Genomic DNA, 13961 nt, shown 5'->3' with positions numbered 1-13961 from the left:
CAGGATAGCATAGCTTTTGCGGTGATGGCTTTATGACCACACCGTGTAGATTCTCAGTGCTCCGAAGGGATGCCTTGCGAATTGGAGATGGGATTCTCACTTCTGTAAATACCCAAGGACTGTGTTATTGGGCCTTGCTGATTTGACTCTATTCTTTAGAAAGTACATAATGTAGATATATTTTTCAAACATGCATGCTTTTTTTCTTTTATTATTTATACTTCTACCCTCTCATCTCTTGGTGTGACTTTTCATGGAATCCAGGAAACAGTCCTAAGCTACCTGCCTCTTCACACTTCTCCGTGGTGGTTTCCTTCCCTGACTAGAAGAGGGTTTTGCATAGGTAATTTTGATTGCTCCCCTTCTCTTGGAGACTCTCTGTTTGTCTGCCCATCTCTCACCTGTCCATCTGTCCATTTCTCTACCCACTCATTCTTCTGACTTGTTCCAAGAAGCATTTCAGGCAGCTTACAGAAGAACAGATACCAAATAAACAGGTGAGAAAATGGGGCCAAGTTCATACAGTGAGGCTAGGAGTTGAGTCTGTGTGAGATTTGCAGGCGTGAGACACACGCCTCTGCCTTGTGACTTATAAGATAGACAGCATCAATGTGCCTGAAGTTCCCAGCAGACACAGGGAAACAGGGTTTGTGGAAGATGCTCATTGGCTGTGAAATAAATAAGTGGCTTAGTAGAAGCCCAACCTTTCCAAATACTAAGGATTAGGAGAATATTTTAGTGTCTTCCAAAATCAAAGTATTGCATCTTTTCTTTTTCAGAGTCTTATGTATAGTTGGTTTACATTCTATACCTGGAAAATTCTCCAAAACTTCTGCCCACGTGAGTCCCATGACTCGGGAATGGGGTGGTTCTGCTCATTAACGGGTGTTGGCCAGAAACGGAAAATGACAGCCTCAAAGGAGCCTGGGATTTATCAGTTATGTTTTTTCAGTGCTGTAGATTTCAGAAAATGCTTTCACCGTTTCTCTCCATCTGAGGCAGCAGCGTGCTCTCTTACCAGCATCAGAAGCTCAGGGCCACGGGATGGTGGGGTTTGACTGCACTGACGTCAAGACAGCTGAGCTAGTCACTGCAGGCTTGGTGCTTTCACGTAGTGCATTTCATGTTCTTTAATTGGTTTCAACAAGTAGTTAATTAACTGAGTTAATTAACATTTAATAAATATGATGCTTTGTTGAAAAGACAGTCATAGGCAGAATATAAGTTGTGAACACTTTAAAAACGGTTTCATTACTGAAATTTCAGTAGGGAAGATTCAGTTTATCTTATTTACGCCTCTCTTTAAAAGTAACAAAGAAACAAGACAGAAAAAGCAGAGGATGATTTCTGTTCTTCCTCTCAGCTTGCAGGTGCCTTCACCTCCAGTGGCATCCATCCAGACACCAGCACTGACACTGGCCGTGCTCAGAATTGCCTCAGCCCTGAAGACACAACTGACAAATAGAAGGGGGGGCGCCCTGTTACAGGGGGTGCTCTCACTTTGTGGGTCCTTATGTAACTGCGTGGTGTTATTCAGGATCGCCCTTTCTACACTGCGTGACGGTGCTGCGGTGTCTCCTAGTTATTTGTTTATGTAAGTACTCGTGTGTTTTTTCCAATGTGTGGTACTAGACATCAAAAAATGCTTTTTTCAGGTGAAAAATAGTGTGTATTTAATATAAAAGTCTGAAAAAAGTGTCAAAAGTGTCTATCTTGTTCCCAGTACTCAGAGATAATAATTAACACTTTAACATCTATTTTCTGTTCTTTTCATCAGTGTGTATTACCTCTGTCATAAAAACCAGCGAGCACTGTGTGCCTGTTTTCTGTATGGAGACCTCCATTTTCCATTCGGCTTATTACACATTTTTCTACAATATTCTATCTCCACTGGCATGATTTTTAATGACCAGTATAGCATTCTGTCTTGTGGAGGCATCGTCCATTTTACTTTGGACTTAAATAAACTTTTAAACTCCAAGTATACTTAACTGAAATACTGAAAAGAGAACTGTGGTGGTACCGAAAGTCCCCTACTTCCCTTCCCCTTATTTCCAGAGAGTAAAAACTGCTGACAATATGGAGTATGTATTTCATGACCTTTATGCCTATGTCATATATATATACACATACATCACGAATATGAGAAATCTATGTATATGTGAGTGTATATATGCTTTATTGAAAAATAAGGCCATACTATATGTTTTCTGCAGCTCGGTTTATTCACTCAGGTATATATCATTGACTTCTTCCCCCTCTAGTCTCACCCGGTCCTTTCAGATAGAGTAGAGGGTTTTCCTGATGTGCAGGTTTGGTCTCGTGTAAGGACACCTTTCGTGGGAGAGTACTGTGGACAAGGCCTTGGACCACGCCGAAACGCCGGAACTTTAGTGCCCACAGCTCGCCGTGATTTACCGCATCATTGTCTTGATGGTAGACACTTAAGTTTTCTCCATCTTCCACTGTCAGAAAGGGTGTTTGACTGGAATCCTTCTTATACAAACATTCCTGCGATCTTGTATAAGTATTTCTCTAGTTAAGGTTTCTGGAAATTTAGTCCTTGGATGTGACAACTACATAAATCACAGGCTCCTTTCAAGTGAATCTAGAAATTCCTTCTCCTTTGGGGAATGAAAAGATGTAGAATAACTTATGTAACCAATTCTCTATCGCTGGATATGATTTCACTTCAGCTTTTCTTCTCACCATTTTAAACAGTGCTGTGTAAATGCTCTGATGAGTACATCTTTTTGAACTGATTTTTTCTAAATGAAACGATTCCTAAAAGTGGAGTTCAGCCTGTGTGTACACACGTTTTTCAGAGTTTACATATCCATTGACATGTCGTCCTCCAGAAGATCGCTCACAGTTTGTTCTCTCAAACATGGACACTAGCTAGAATATCTTTTAAAAATATGTGCCAATATGATGAGCAAAAGTACTTTTTCATTGTTTTAATTTACACTTGATGACCAGTGAGGTATTGAGCATTTTTCACTCATTAGCCATCTGACTTTTAAAAAGTGAATGATCTCTTTTGTCCGTTGAACACATTTAAGTGAGGGAGCTTCTTGTTGCTTTGTGACAGCTCTATATATATTATGAACATTAACCCCTTGTCTTCATCAAGATGTATCAGAGAGCTTTTCCTTGTCATTTTTTGCCTTTCATTTTGTTCAGTAGGTTCATTTTTGTTGTGGCCCAAAATAATCTTAAGATAGTAAATGTCTTCTTTTTGGGTTTTATCCTTGATATTATTCTTAGAAATACTTTCTTATAACGGTATAAATTTCTTCTGTAGGTTTTTTTAATCTCTAAGATGGAGATGATAATGGTACTTGTTATAGTGAGGAGAAGTTGAATTAATATGAGCAAAGAATTATATTCGCTGTTATTAGTACTTTCTAATATTCACATCACTTTCTGTAATTTTTCTTGCGGTCATTATGACTGGAATAGAATTTGTTCTTTCCAGGGGATTCTCTGATTGTCCCAAGACAATTATTGAATTCATACTTTGCTTTTTAACTTGAAATCACACCTGTAAAGAATACTTATGTACACTAGAGTCTCTTTTTGAGCTCATGGTTTATTTCTGTCAATCTTACTTTCTTACTCTAGCACTATATCTTACATATTGTAAAAATATATTTAATATCTGACAGTGCGATTTTTTTTGATTCTCTTTACCATCCCATATTTTCTTGGCTAGTATTATGACTTTATTATTCCTGAAGAATTCTAATATAATTTTTCAAGTTAAAAAAAAAAGAAGTGTTGTCATGGGATTTTTTAGTAATTTTGAATTATATTTAGGAGAACGTACATTTTTTCAAAACTGCTTTCCTCCATACAAAATGTTGATGTCTCTACTTTCACACCTCTTACTTTACCCCACAGTACAGTCCTGTACTTTCTCCATGTACAACATGGGCATTGTTTTTGAGTTTATTCCAGATTATTGTTGATGATTTTGTTAATTTTTTAAGTGAGAATTTTTTGCTATTATATTTTTTAACTGTTAAAACTGACACCTAGGAAGGAAGATTCGGTTTGTAAATACTCACTTTGTAACTTCTCATTTAAAATTGTAAGTATTAAGTACTAGTTACAGAATCCTTTCTTTTCTGTTTTTAAAAATTTGTTTCCAAGATTCTCAAAATGGTCATAGCAAAGTAGTATAGATGAGGAGACAGATGGAGAGAGGTAGTGTGGCTCATGTACAAACTGTGAGCACTTTCATGGCTGCCTTTACGCTGGAAAAGCCACTGAAGAGTCCAGGATAAACCAGGGGTGGCTTTGTATGCAGTTGAAAGCCAGCTTTCCTGCCTGGTGAAGTCTGGTGGGCATGGCAGGTAGATGATCAAGGTCGAATGGAGGTTATTGGCTGCACAGAGCGCTGTGTCTGAGAACTGGAGAATATCACCATGGGAAATGCTTGGTGCCAGGAACAATGCAGAGGAGCTGGGGACCCTGTGTGTTAAGGATTTTCCAGCCCTGGGAGTGGGAAGATCAGACTCTGCATTCAGATCTGAGTTTGAATTCATCCTCTTTAGTTTACTTGTCCTCTGACTTTTGTCAAGCTATATACCCTCTTTCACTTCCTGTTTTCTTATCTCTCAAAATAGGAGAATTACAGCCTGCTGCTAGATTGTTTGGTCAGGTTAAATAATTAGCGTCTATAAGATGCCACGTACAGTCACAAGCTCAGTGAGAAATGGGCTGTCGGCTGTTCTTCTGCAACTCAGTGCTTGACAAGACATGGGGGAAAGCCAGTCCCTAATTTGTGTGTGATGCAAGTAGGAACAAAATTAATGACTTGCCTTTCCCTAGCAGTATTCTTACAACTTTGCTTCATTTACTTCTTTCCTCCTTTCCTTTCCCCTTTCCCATCCTCCACCAAAAGAGCCTGAGACTCTCTCAGAATACTAGATTCAAATTAATTTAAAGGTTGGCTCATCCTCATGAAATGATAGTAACATAAAGAAAATCTGTGCACATCCCAGAATACATTGTATTTGATTTACAAACACACGCGTGCACACACACACACACACAATCAGCCTCCCTCCCACTTGCAGAGGGAGAAGGACCACTTTTTCTGAGTTTTCACTCACTGAGCGTGAGAACAGTGTCTCTTACACAGACGTTCACCAGGCTTCGTGCATGGTGTTTTTAATTGAATTTCTGCTTTGTAGCCATAGATATAGTCTCCTAATAGAAGAGAGAAAGTGGAGACATAGACATTCTGCTGAGATATTGGTGTCATCATATTTTAGTTGGAAAGGACTTAAGACAGAATAGAGTCGTAATATATTATGGGTGAGAATCCATGATGTTGTAACTTGGACAAGAACCTGGACCTTCTGCCATCTTGTCCACAAGGGTGAAGAGGCAACTGGGCAGGGAATGGTAGGGATCCTTCTTGCTTGAGTTCCATGTTCTTGCTAGTTTTCATTGCTCAGCTGCCTTTAGTTTATGTACATGAGGCCTCTCATGGGAAGGTCACTCTGTCCTGATAGATTGAGTTTCTTATCAGCAAAAAGCTCTGGACCCACTCATATTTCCCAGAGTTTTCTGCTGACCTGCTGACACTTTATATAATTGAGACTTAAGAAAATACTGAATATAAAATCCTTATTGTTATTGTTTGCCCTCAAGTTCCATAGGAATGGGGTGCTGTCTCAGGCTGTCTAAAGCCAGATCCGAACAAAGATAAGGTGACAGGTTGTGCTGCTGTTCCTCCACAGTCGAAGGGGATTTCCACCTTAGCTTTATATTCAAGGCAGATGAGTTCAAATCTTGCCTTTACCAGTTATTATCTTTGTGAATTTGGGGAGAAACTGTACTTTCTTGTGTCCAAATTTGTTTATCTGTAAATAAGTTCAGTATTTATTTTAAGGTTTCTGTTTTAGAATTGAATGAGCTAATTCCCTCATTTACACCTAAAATAGCGATCGCATGGTTCTATGCTGGTGCCTTGGTAGTTGATTACTAAGGGACACGGCAGTGAGAATGGGGGTGGGGGGCCCCTGGATAATAGAGCTTATATTCCAGGATATGCTTGTAAAAGACTGGATGTGCAGTGGATTTTTAGTAAATATCTACTCCTTTCCTAATCTGCATTGATTGTGTATATATCTTTATACTAATATATGAACAATTTTTATTGCAATTTAAATACCTTTGTAGTATTTACAATATCTAGCTATAAAAATACATGATATAAAATGATTTGAATTTATTTTCTTTTCAATAAGCAAAACAAACTAAAATAGAAAAAAGTTTTGAAGGAGTAGAAATAATTTTATTTCTGTGGAATCAATTCCTTATAATAGGTTTTTTGTTCGTGTTGTTAAAAAGCATATAAAATTGATAGATTGTGACATACTGGAAATGAGGAAACAGTGGAGACATACTACCTCTAAGGCAGTCAATTTGTTACCAAGTCCAAACTCGTTCTGCTTGCTGCATGACAGGCCAATAAATCGGGAGATGAGATGTTGGAGTAAGGGAAAGAGACTTTATTTGAAAAGCTGGCAGGCCCAGGAAATGGCATATTGTTATCCAGTAGAACTCTCATCCCCAGGGCAGAATTCAGTCTCCTTTTATACCAAAAAGGGGCAGGGATGTGGCTGGTTGTTGCAATCTTCTTGTTGTATGAATTGTTTGTCCTTGAAATCCTTTGTTCCTGCAGCTGTCCATGTGGGTCAAATTATGGTGCCCCCGTATAACCTCCAAAAAAAAGAAAGGTTATTCACTATTTTACAACTTGCCATCTATACATAAGTGTAGAAGAGCAAATATTCTTAAAGATCAGAGCCGGGAGAATAGGCCCTCCTGGATATTTCAGGCTAAAGGCAACTTTCTTTTACAAAAGGTGCAGAAACAGCAAGTCTGAGCCTAGAAAACAAGGTACAGGATTAAAGCCAAACGAACACATCTAACATGGAGTGAAATTTGTTCTTTCTATTACAATTTCTTTTTCTCCCTCATAAATAATTCTACTAAGAAACATGAGCAATTTTTTTATTTTTGCTTCTTAATAAAGGACTACAACTATATTTTAGTGAGCAGGGATGCTGTGCGTGCCTTGGGGTCACAGCAAACTCTTATTGGGGGTGGTCCACCCTGCAACATGCCTGATGCCCTGTGAGTGTTGGTGAGGGTCTCCCTAACAAGGGGCTCTCTTCAGGAACCACCATATGGGCGTTGACCTCTGGCACCTCTTTTTCAGCTGCAGGAAATTTTTTCAGATTCTATGATAGAAAAATCACTCCAGCTGGGGATAATCAGGGAATAAAGGAAGAGGAAATGGGCTTGAAGTAGAGTAGAAGAGAAGGACAGAAGCTCAGGGAGCCTGGGGGCTTGGCAGCGGGGCCTCGGGAGAGAGAGGAGCAGAGGTGTGGATGGGACCGGCTACGGAACAAGCTCCTGCTGCTTTCCCTGCACCCAAGCCACACAGCTTTTAATAGGGCCCAGGACTCTCTCCTGTCTGGATGTCACTCTGGGCAGAACCTTGAGAATTGAAGGTAAGGGGTGGGCAGCACTCACCTAGGGGGTCACTGAGGACTTTGGTCAAGTCCACATTGACTTTTCCAGTCATGTGCCTTCACCTGTTCTTTATCTCAGGATCTGAGAAGCAGGAGCAAGGAACTCAGGGAGAGATCCAGGAAGATACCTGACTGTGTTAAGAGACGACATTCACAGTGACACTGGGAGCGAAGACACTTGCAGCAAAGTAAAATAAATTCACAACTATTGCATCAGAGCTGCAGGTGTGAGAGAGCCTAAGCCTGTCTCAGTGTGCAGGGGACAAGCGGAATGGAATGGTAAAATTAACACTGACAATTGAAATTTTGTTAAATAGCCTGCTACTTTTAATTTTATCACTTGAATGTATGCAGGTGTATTTCTATGAGCATTTATAGGTTCACACAACCCCACCAGCCCCTCTTGCCCCCATGGGGGATGGGATTTCTCAAGCACAGTGCCCCTCCTGCTTGCTTGGGCCACGCTGCGGGTCCTCGCCTGGGGACGGCCTGCTACAGGACACTGAGTCCCCGAGGCACGGCCTGGGATACATGACAGGAACATCTTTGCTCTTGGCTGAGGGCCTCCATTTCCCCCTGCAGTGTAAGAATGCCGGTGACTCAGTTAGAAGCATGCATCCAAGCCGTCCTTCCGTGTCATCACCATCTAGAAGCGGTGCCTGAATCTTCTGAATTTCTGCAGAATGTGGTTTACAATCACCTTCAACAAGTGAGTGTGTGTCCTCTTTCAAGTGGAGGAATTACTGCCGTTTTCCTGGAACTTACCACTAGTCCATCTGATTTTTCTGTTCTAGGATTCAGTATGGCCTGCTAATAACTCTGCAGTCAGATCTAGAAACCCTGATGAAGAGGATTATTTATTTTCTTTCTTTATATGATAGCATTTTACTTTCAAAATTCTTAGTTTTCAGTTCTTGGAGGAATTTTTTCGGGGGTTGGAGAAACAACTTTGCTCTTACCATCTTTGTGACCTTTTGCTATATGCGTCTCACCTGTCTTCTGTCACTTGTGAGGCGGTTCCATTTGTGACCCTGTCCGGGTTGTTCATAGTATAAAACATAAAATCTGTAAAAGTACAGTCCCTTTTACTCCGAAGACATTCCACAAATACTCCTTTTATCTGGGTGTGGTTTTAAGAAGACACAATGATTAGAATATATACTTGCAGGTTGCCAGTGCAAAATCCCCAAATTAATAGTCGAGCTCAACATCTAAAATCTTTCTAATGTACCATGGGTTTGTATGGATAAGTGAATTAGTTTGCTAAGAACTCAATCCTCCCAAGCTGATGCTCTGCCAGATGGTGTGGCCGAGGAACGAGGGCATGTCCTGCCCTTCCTGAGCTGATAGTTTCATGGCAAAGACCTTCACCAGGTGAAGAAATTGAAGTTTCTTCTAAGAACAGAGGGTCTGAAAAGAGTCCAAAAAGCGTGGGAGTGACACAATCCCATTTGTCTCAAGTAGGGGAGAGTGGCTGTGGGGCCACTTGGGAGACTCATGAGTCCAGGTGGGCAGTGTTGTTGGCTTCCACTTGAGCGGTGGGACGGTCAGTGGGTAAAAGCGAACATATTGAAGGCATGTTTAGATGGTAAAGAGGAAAGGGTCAATGCTTTCTGTGAAGGTAGGATGGAGTAAGGCCCAGGTTTCTGGGTGGATTAATGAGTTAAATAATGGTCCTGCTGTGTTCTGAGGAGGGAAAGCTGCAGAGGGAGTTCTGGGGGAAAACTGATGAGTTCAGCTGTTGGTAAAGTGAAAGGCTCTTAGATGTGTGGTCTGGGAGCTCTGGTAAGAGCCAATAGTGAGTAGGGGGCGAGGAGAGAGACTTTCAAATCATTTTGTCTTGTGAATATACATATAAGAATAAGTAATGACACAACCCCTCTATATTCTGGATTTAAAACCCAGTAACATTTTGCTATATTGACTGCAGGGGTTCTTAATTTTTTAATAGAAATAAAATAAATAGAAACAAAATAGTGGAGTTAATGAATATCTTAGAGTTGATGTGTGCTCTTGTATGTATTTTCATACCTCATCTGTTTATAAACATAATCTACAAAAAGTTAACTTGCTTAGCATAAGAGTTAAACAGAGGGAGGTGACACACTCTGTTGGTGGTTCAAGGTGATTTCTTAGGCAAATTATGTAGCCTCTCTCTGCCTTAGTTGCATCTTCTGTGACGGCCCCCGGGCCCCTCATCACAGCTGATTTCCTGGACTAGATGTTGGGAGGGAGGCTGCTGAAGGGAGTAAGAGGTGGCAACTGCTAGGGTCACTGAAGAGAGAGACAAAAACAGATTAAAGCCGAGAAACTGAGTGCTAATACCCTCAAAGGAGAAAGAATCCCTCAGTTTTTTGAGCCACTTAGCATAAGGGAAAGAAAATCATGTGGATCCAAAGCTCTTGAGCATATGAGTATTGTGGGTGGGAGGGTTTCATCAGAAAAGGGTTGAGAAAAGGCCTTTTGGTTTCCCTTTACGTTTCCAGTAAGGATGAGGTGCAGAAGAAAAACCACCCGCTTCACTGTAGAAGGTGCTCTTTTGTGCGAAACTGACCAAAGGTTGGAAACCAGTCATCAGTGGTGCTGGCAAAAGGAGAGACTTCTGGATTGGGTGGGGCACTTGCTGTGACTTCCAGGTGACCTGCTGGCTGGGGGCTGTGAGGCGGGCAGTAGGTTTGCAGTGTGACCTGGGCATAATCCCTGGCATTGAGGCTGCTGTTCTGACTAGCAGAGCTGGGCAGACACCGTCCTAATGGGGCTGCTCGGGATGAGGTCTGGGACACCTGCCGTGCTGAGGGCGAGAGGAGAGCTCCCCTGAGGTTGTGTCCCTGTGAAGATTAGAAACGTCCTCCTGCAGGGGAGGAAAAGCCTCTGAGCAGCATGCCAGATGCACAGGCAAGACCAGCCTGAGCATGGAGATTTCAGGAAGCCGGAATTCATACAGGCCCGAACAGCCTTGTTCCTGAGAAACTGGAGGGAAAAGATGCTGCAAAAGCATGCTAAGTTCAGACACTGTGGTGTGTCATGAGTGATAGGAAAAGACTGTTCAGGCAGCCACGAGAGAACCCTGTGGGTGTCCCAGTTGGGCGTCACACAGGAGGGAGGAGCAGAGTTATATACTTTGTCACTTATTAGCTGTGTGACTTTGAGCATTATCACCCCACCTCTCTCTATATATATCTTCATCTGTAAAGTGACAGAGTGACAACTCGTGTCATCAGAAGGCTTAGTTTAGCTCTGATCCTCTTTGTCCAGTCCTGTCAGTGCTGCCCTGCAAGGTTCTGCAGCGGCTGCTCTTGCCCTGCGATGGGAGGGCATAAAAGGGCATTGTAGCACCCGAGGGCAGGAAGGGGTTGCTTTAAAAGCAGACATGTAACCGCCTGCAGCTGCAGACCTGCAGGCAGTTTGGTTTATATTCTTGGAGAGGACTTTGGAGGCCTTTGCATCGACTTAAGACATGTTTTCCCTTGGGGACCTGATTTGCCTTTGCAGATTATTGTTGAAGATTTGGGCTTCTGGCAAAGCTGTTTTCAGGGATGGGTATATACGTATAATATCATATAAAATAAAATGATTTATTTAACGTGTGCGACTTTGCAGCTGTTGGGAACAGCTCTGTTGGCCTGGTCTCCACGGAGGACACCAAGGATCAGCAGAGCATGCGGGAGGGAAGGCAGCCTGCAGTGCTTCTGCGGGGTGTTCTCCCCAGCATGGTGCTCTGCTGAGTTGACTCTTCTCTGAGTTTGGTTGCCAGAGGAGCAGACAGCAAAGTAATGAGTTCTGGAGGGATTGTATAATGACAGGAAGAAATAGGAACCTGGAGATTTTCCGGACTAAAACACGCTTTTGGTTCCTGATTCAGTGTGTTCCATTACAGAATTGATGAGTTGTGTCTATTCTGGAACGTCATTGAAATAAACGTTCAGCCTAAATGTTAAGGGCTTTGATTTATTTGGCTGGAGGACTCGAGCCGGGATGACAGCATCTCAGATCACTCTGAGGAACTGCTCCCAAGAGGTAGGGGAGGAGCTAGGATATATAGAATCTTTACAACAAAGACCAGGTAATTGGAACAATAAAATATTGCTTGTTATCTAAAGAAAACCAGATATCTCAAGTTCAAGTATTTACTGCTTTTCTATGTATGGTGGGAAGCAAACATTTGGGTCATTGAATTCATTCCTTTGGCAAGCACCTGGCTATCTAGGGCCAGTATCCTGTCCTTTCTTGCTCTGAGTCTGCTCAGTGGGCACCACTGTGAGTGGTTGACAGGCCGGGCTGCAGGCATGTACTCGCTGGGGGTTGGCAGCAGCCGCTGATGACTTGGATTCAGCATTCTTTGTTTACTGACATGGTTGCAGTATTTTCATGCACATTGTAGTATTTTCATTCACAGTGGTCCCCCTTGGTCCTAAATTCGACCAATATTTTGAGAGACATTTCATGACCAATTTTGTCCCACGGTGCTAGGATGGCTCATTCCTAGTTCAGGTGAAGAATCTTCTGAGTTGCCATTCAAGGTGTTAGTTTTTTTATCAGGCCCTGTTGATACTAAAAGTTCTCTGGATCACCTGTCTTACTAGTCTATTATGATCCAGGAAGTGTTTAAACTTCTTTGCTCATTTCCATACCTAGAATCACACTATTATATTTATTTTATTCAGGGTTATAAATTTCATCTGTTTCTTCAAGATGTTTAGCCATCATCAATCTTGTGGGCCTAGTTACACATTGGGAAATGTAACAGACAACAATTTTATAAAATAGACAGGATATAAGTAATAATGCTAGTAACGATAATAAAGTCATGAGTAAGAATTTAATAGTCGAGAAGTTGTAATTTTGGGTTAAAATTTTGCTTGTGTTTCTGAGTTTGATCCTATGAGAAAGTTCATAATTATGGTCAGGGTCAGGGCAGGTATTAATTGGCCAGGTGAAATCTCCCACCTTGTAAGATCAACAGTGGCCTAAACAGAACTATAATTTCTTTTTAGAATAACGTTTCTGAGGGCTATCTAGTTAGAGCCTTGGAGTAGGGAAACCCACCAAGGTAACACAGAAGTACTAGACATAGGTAATTTATCATAAACTTAACAAGTGGAGTAGTTCATAATCAAAGGTTGGATAAATTATCAAAGTAGTTGGTATACAGTCCTGGTCCGGTGTCTTGGGTCAGCTGTCTAGCTCAGATGACGTCTTCTTCTCATCCTGGTCTGGAAGCTTTTTCTCCATTTGGGCATTGTTTTAAGGTGAGCAGCGCTCGATAGGCCAGTGCACTGCAGGGGATGTTTCAGATAGGAAATGAATCCGAGACTCCGTTTCCTTCAGCTTTGGTTTGTATGGTCTAGTTAAGAGTACCTGAAAAAGGGTCTTTCCATTCAGGTTGGAGACAGTTCTTTAAGTCATGCCTGTTGCAGTATGTATAATCCCCTGGCTGCAGGTCATGGGGCATTGGAACTTTACCCAAGGATAGATTACTGAGCTTCAGAAACAAACCTAGATTATTCTTTTCATAATTCAATTAAACTGTACAGTAAAGTGACATAACAGCAAGGAATGATCTGGGACACTTGTCTTAGTAAATATGGACCTCAATTAACAAAACTAGAATTTAATATCCACTAAAATATAATTTTTTTCTCTCTAAAGTTACCCTCAGTTTTCTCAAATATAGCCAAATCAAGATTACTTTCTTTACAAGTTAAATCTGATTATTTGATCATATAGGCTTTTTAAATTGACTGTGTTGGAAGTTTTAATACGGAGTCTCAGGGTAAAATATTAATAAGGTTTTCTAAGACCAAGAAAGCCACGTCAAGGCTTTTCATGGATTTTTGCCTTACAGATTTCGGTAAATTCTTTTCTCTTTAAAATCCTTAAAATACCTTTATACTCCTATATCTCTTAGGAGATGATCTCTCTAATTTGTCTGATAGAGCCACTGGGGACCTAAGTATTTTTAGTCTTTTGAGGGATCAGATAGAGAGAAAAGATAACTGTTCCAAGTCTGTATACATAGGTATAATTTATCAAATTGCTGTGAACCATAACTAGCTTAAGGAGAAGAGATTCTTTATGTCTTGGAAACAGGTTAAAAGCCAGTAGTATTTCAAACAATATCAAAAATTATAACCATATTCACCAGGTTACTCAGTCCCATGTAACTAATTCTTTTAATGAGAGTTTTCATTAGAACTTTAAAATTTCTTACCCAGTTTAGTTCAGTGCTGTAGTTTGAAATTTATTAGAAATCAGTAAATCTCCTTGAAGAGAAAGCATTTTGCAAAACCATCAGAAGAAAACAATTAACTGTCTATAAATGACAAAATATTTAAAAGCATGGTTAAACACCGTTACACTATAATCAATAAAGAAACCTGTTCACTATACCCATAATTATCACTG

General features: G+C 41.0%; 1 protein-coding gene and 1 long non-coding RNA gene across 2 annotated transcripts in view; one reads left to right on the top strand and one right to left on the bottom strand.

The window, feature by feature from the left end:
- LOC140701208 (uncharacterized) overlaps positions 1-13961 on the top strand; it is a 541330-nt gene that overhangs the window by 95716 nt on the left and 431653 nt on the right. The window contains exons 14-16 of the mRNA XM_072976649.1: positions 780-840; positions 1371-1594; positions 8139-8265. Of these exons, the coding sequence (XP_072832750.1) occupies positions 780-840; positions 1371-1594; positions 8139-8265 (412 nt within the window). The remainder of the gene's footprint in view (positions 1-779; positions 841-1370; positions 1595-8138; positions 8266-13961) is intronic.
- The window catches only part of LOC140701225 (uncharacterized), a 60968-nt gene that overhangs the window by 40474 nt on the left and 6533 nt on the right, over positions 1-13961 (bottom strand). The window lies entirely within an intron of this gene.

Source organism: Vicugna pacos, chromosome 14, assembly GCF_048564905.1.
Source record: "Vicugna pacos chromosome 14, VicPac4, whole genome shotgun sequence".
NCBI lineage: Eukaryota > Metazoa > Chordata > Mammalia > Artiodactyla > Camelidae > Vicugna > Vicugna pacos.
The sequence above is the reverse complement of the archived record's forward strand: the minus strand, read 5'-3'. Positions and strand labels throughout refer to the sequence as shown.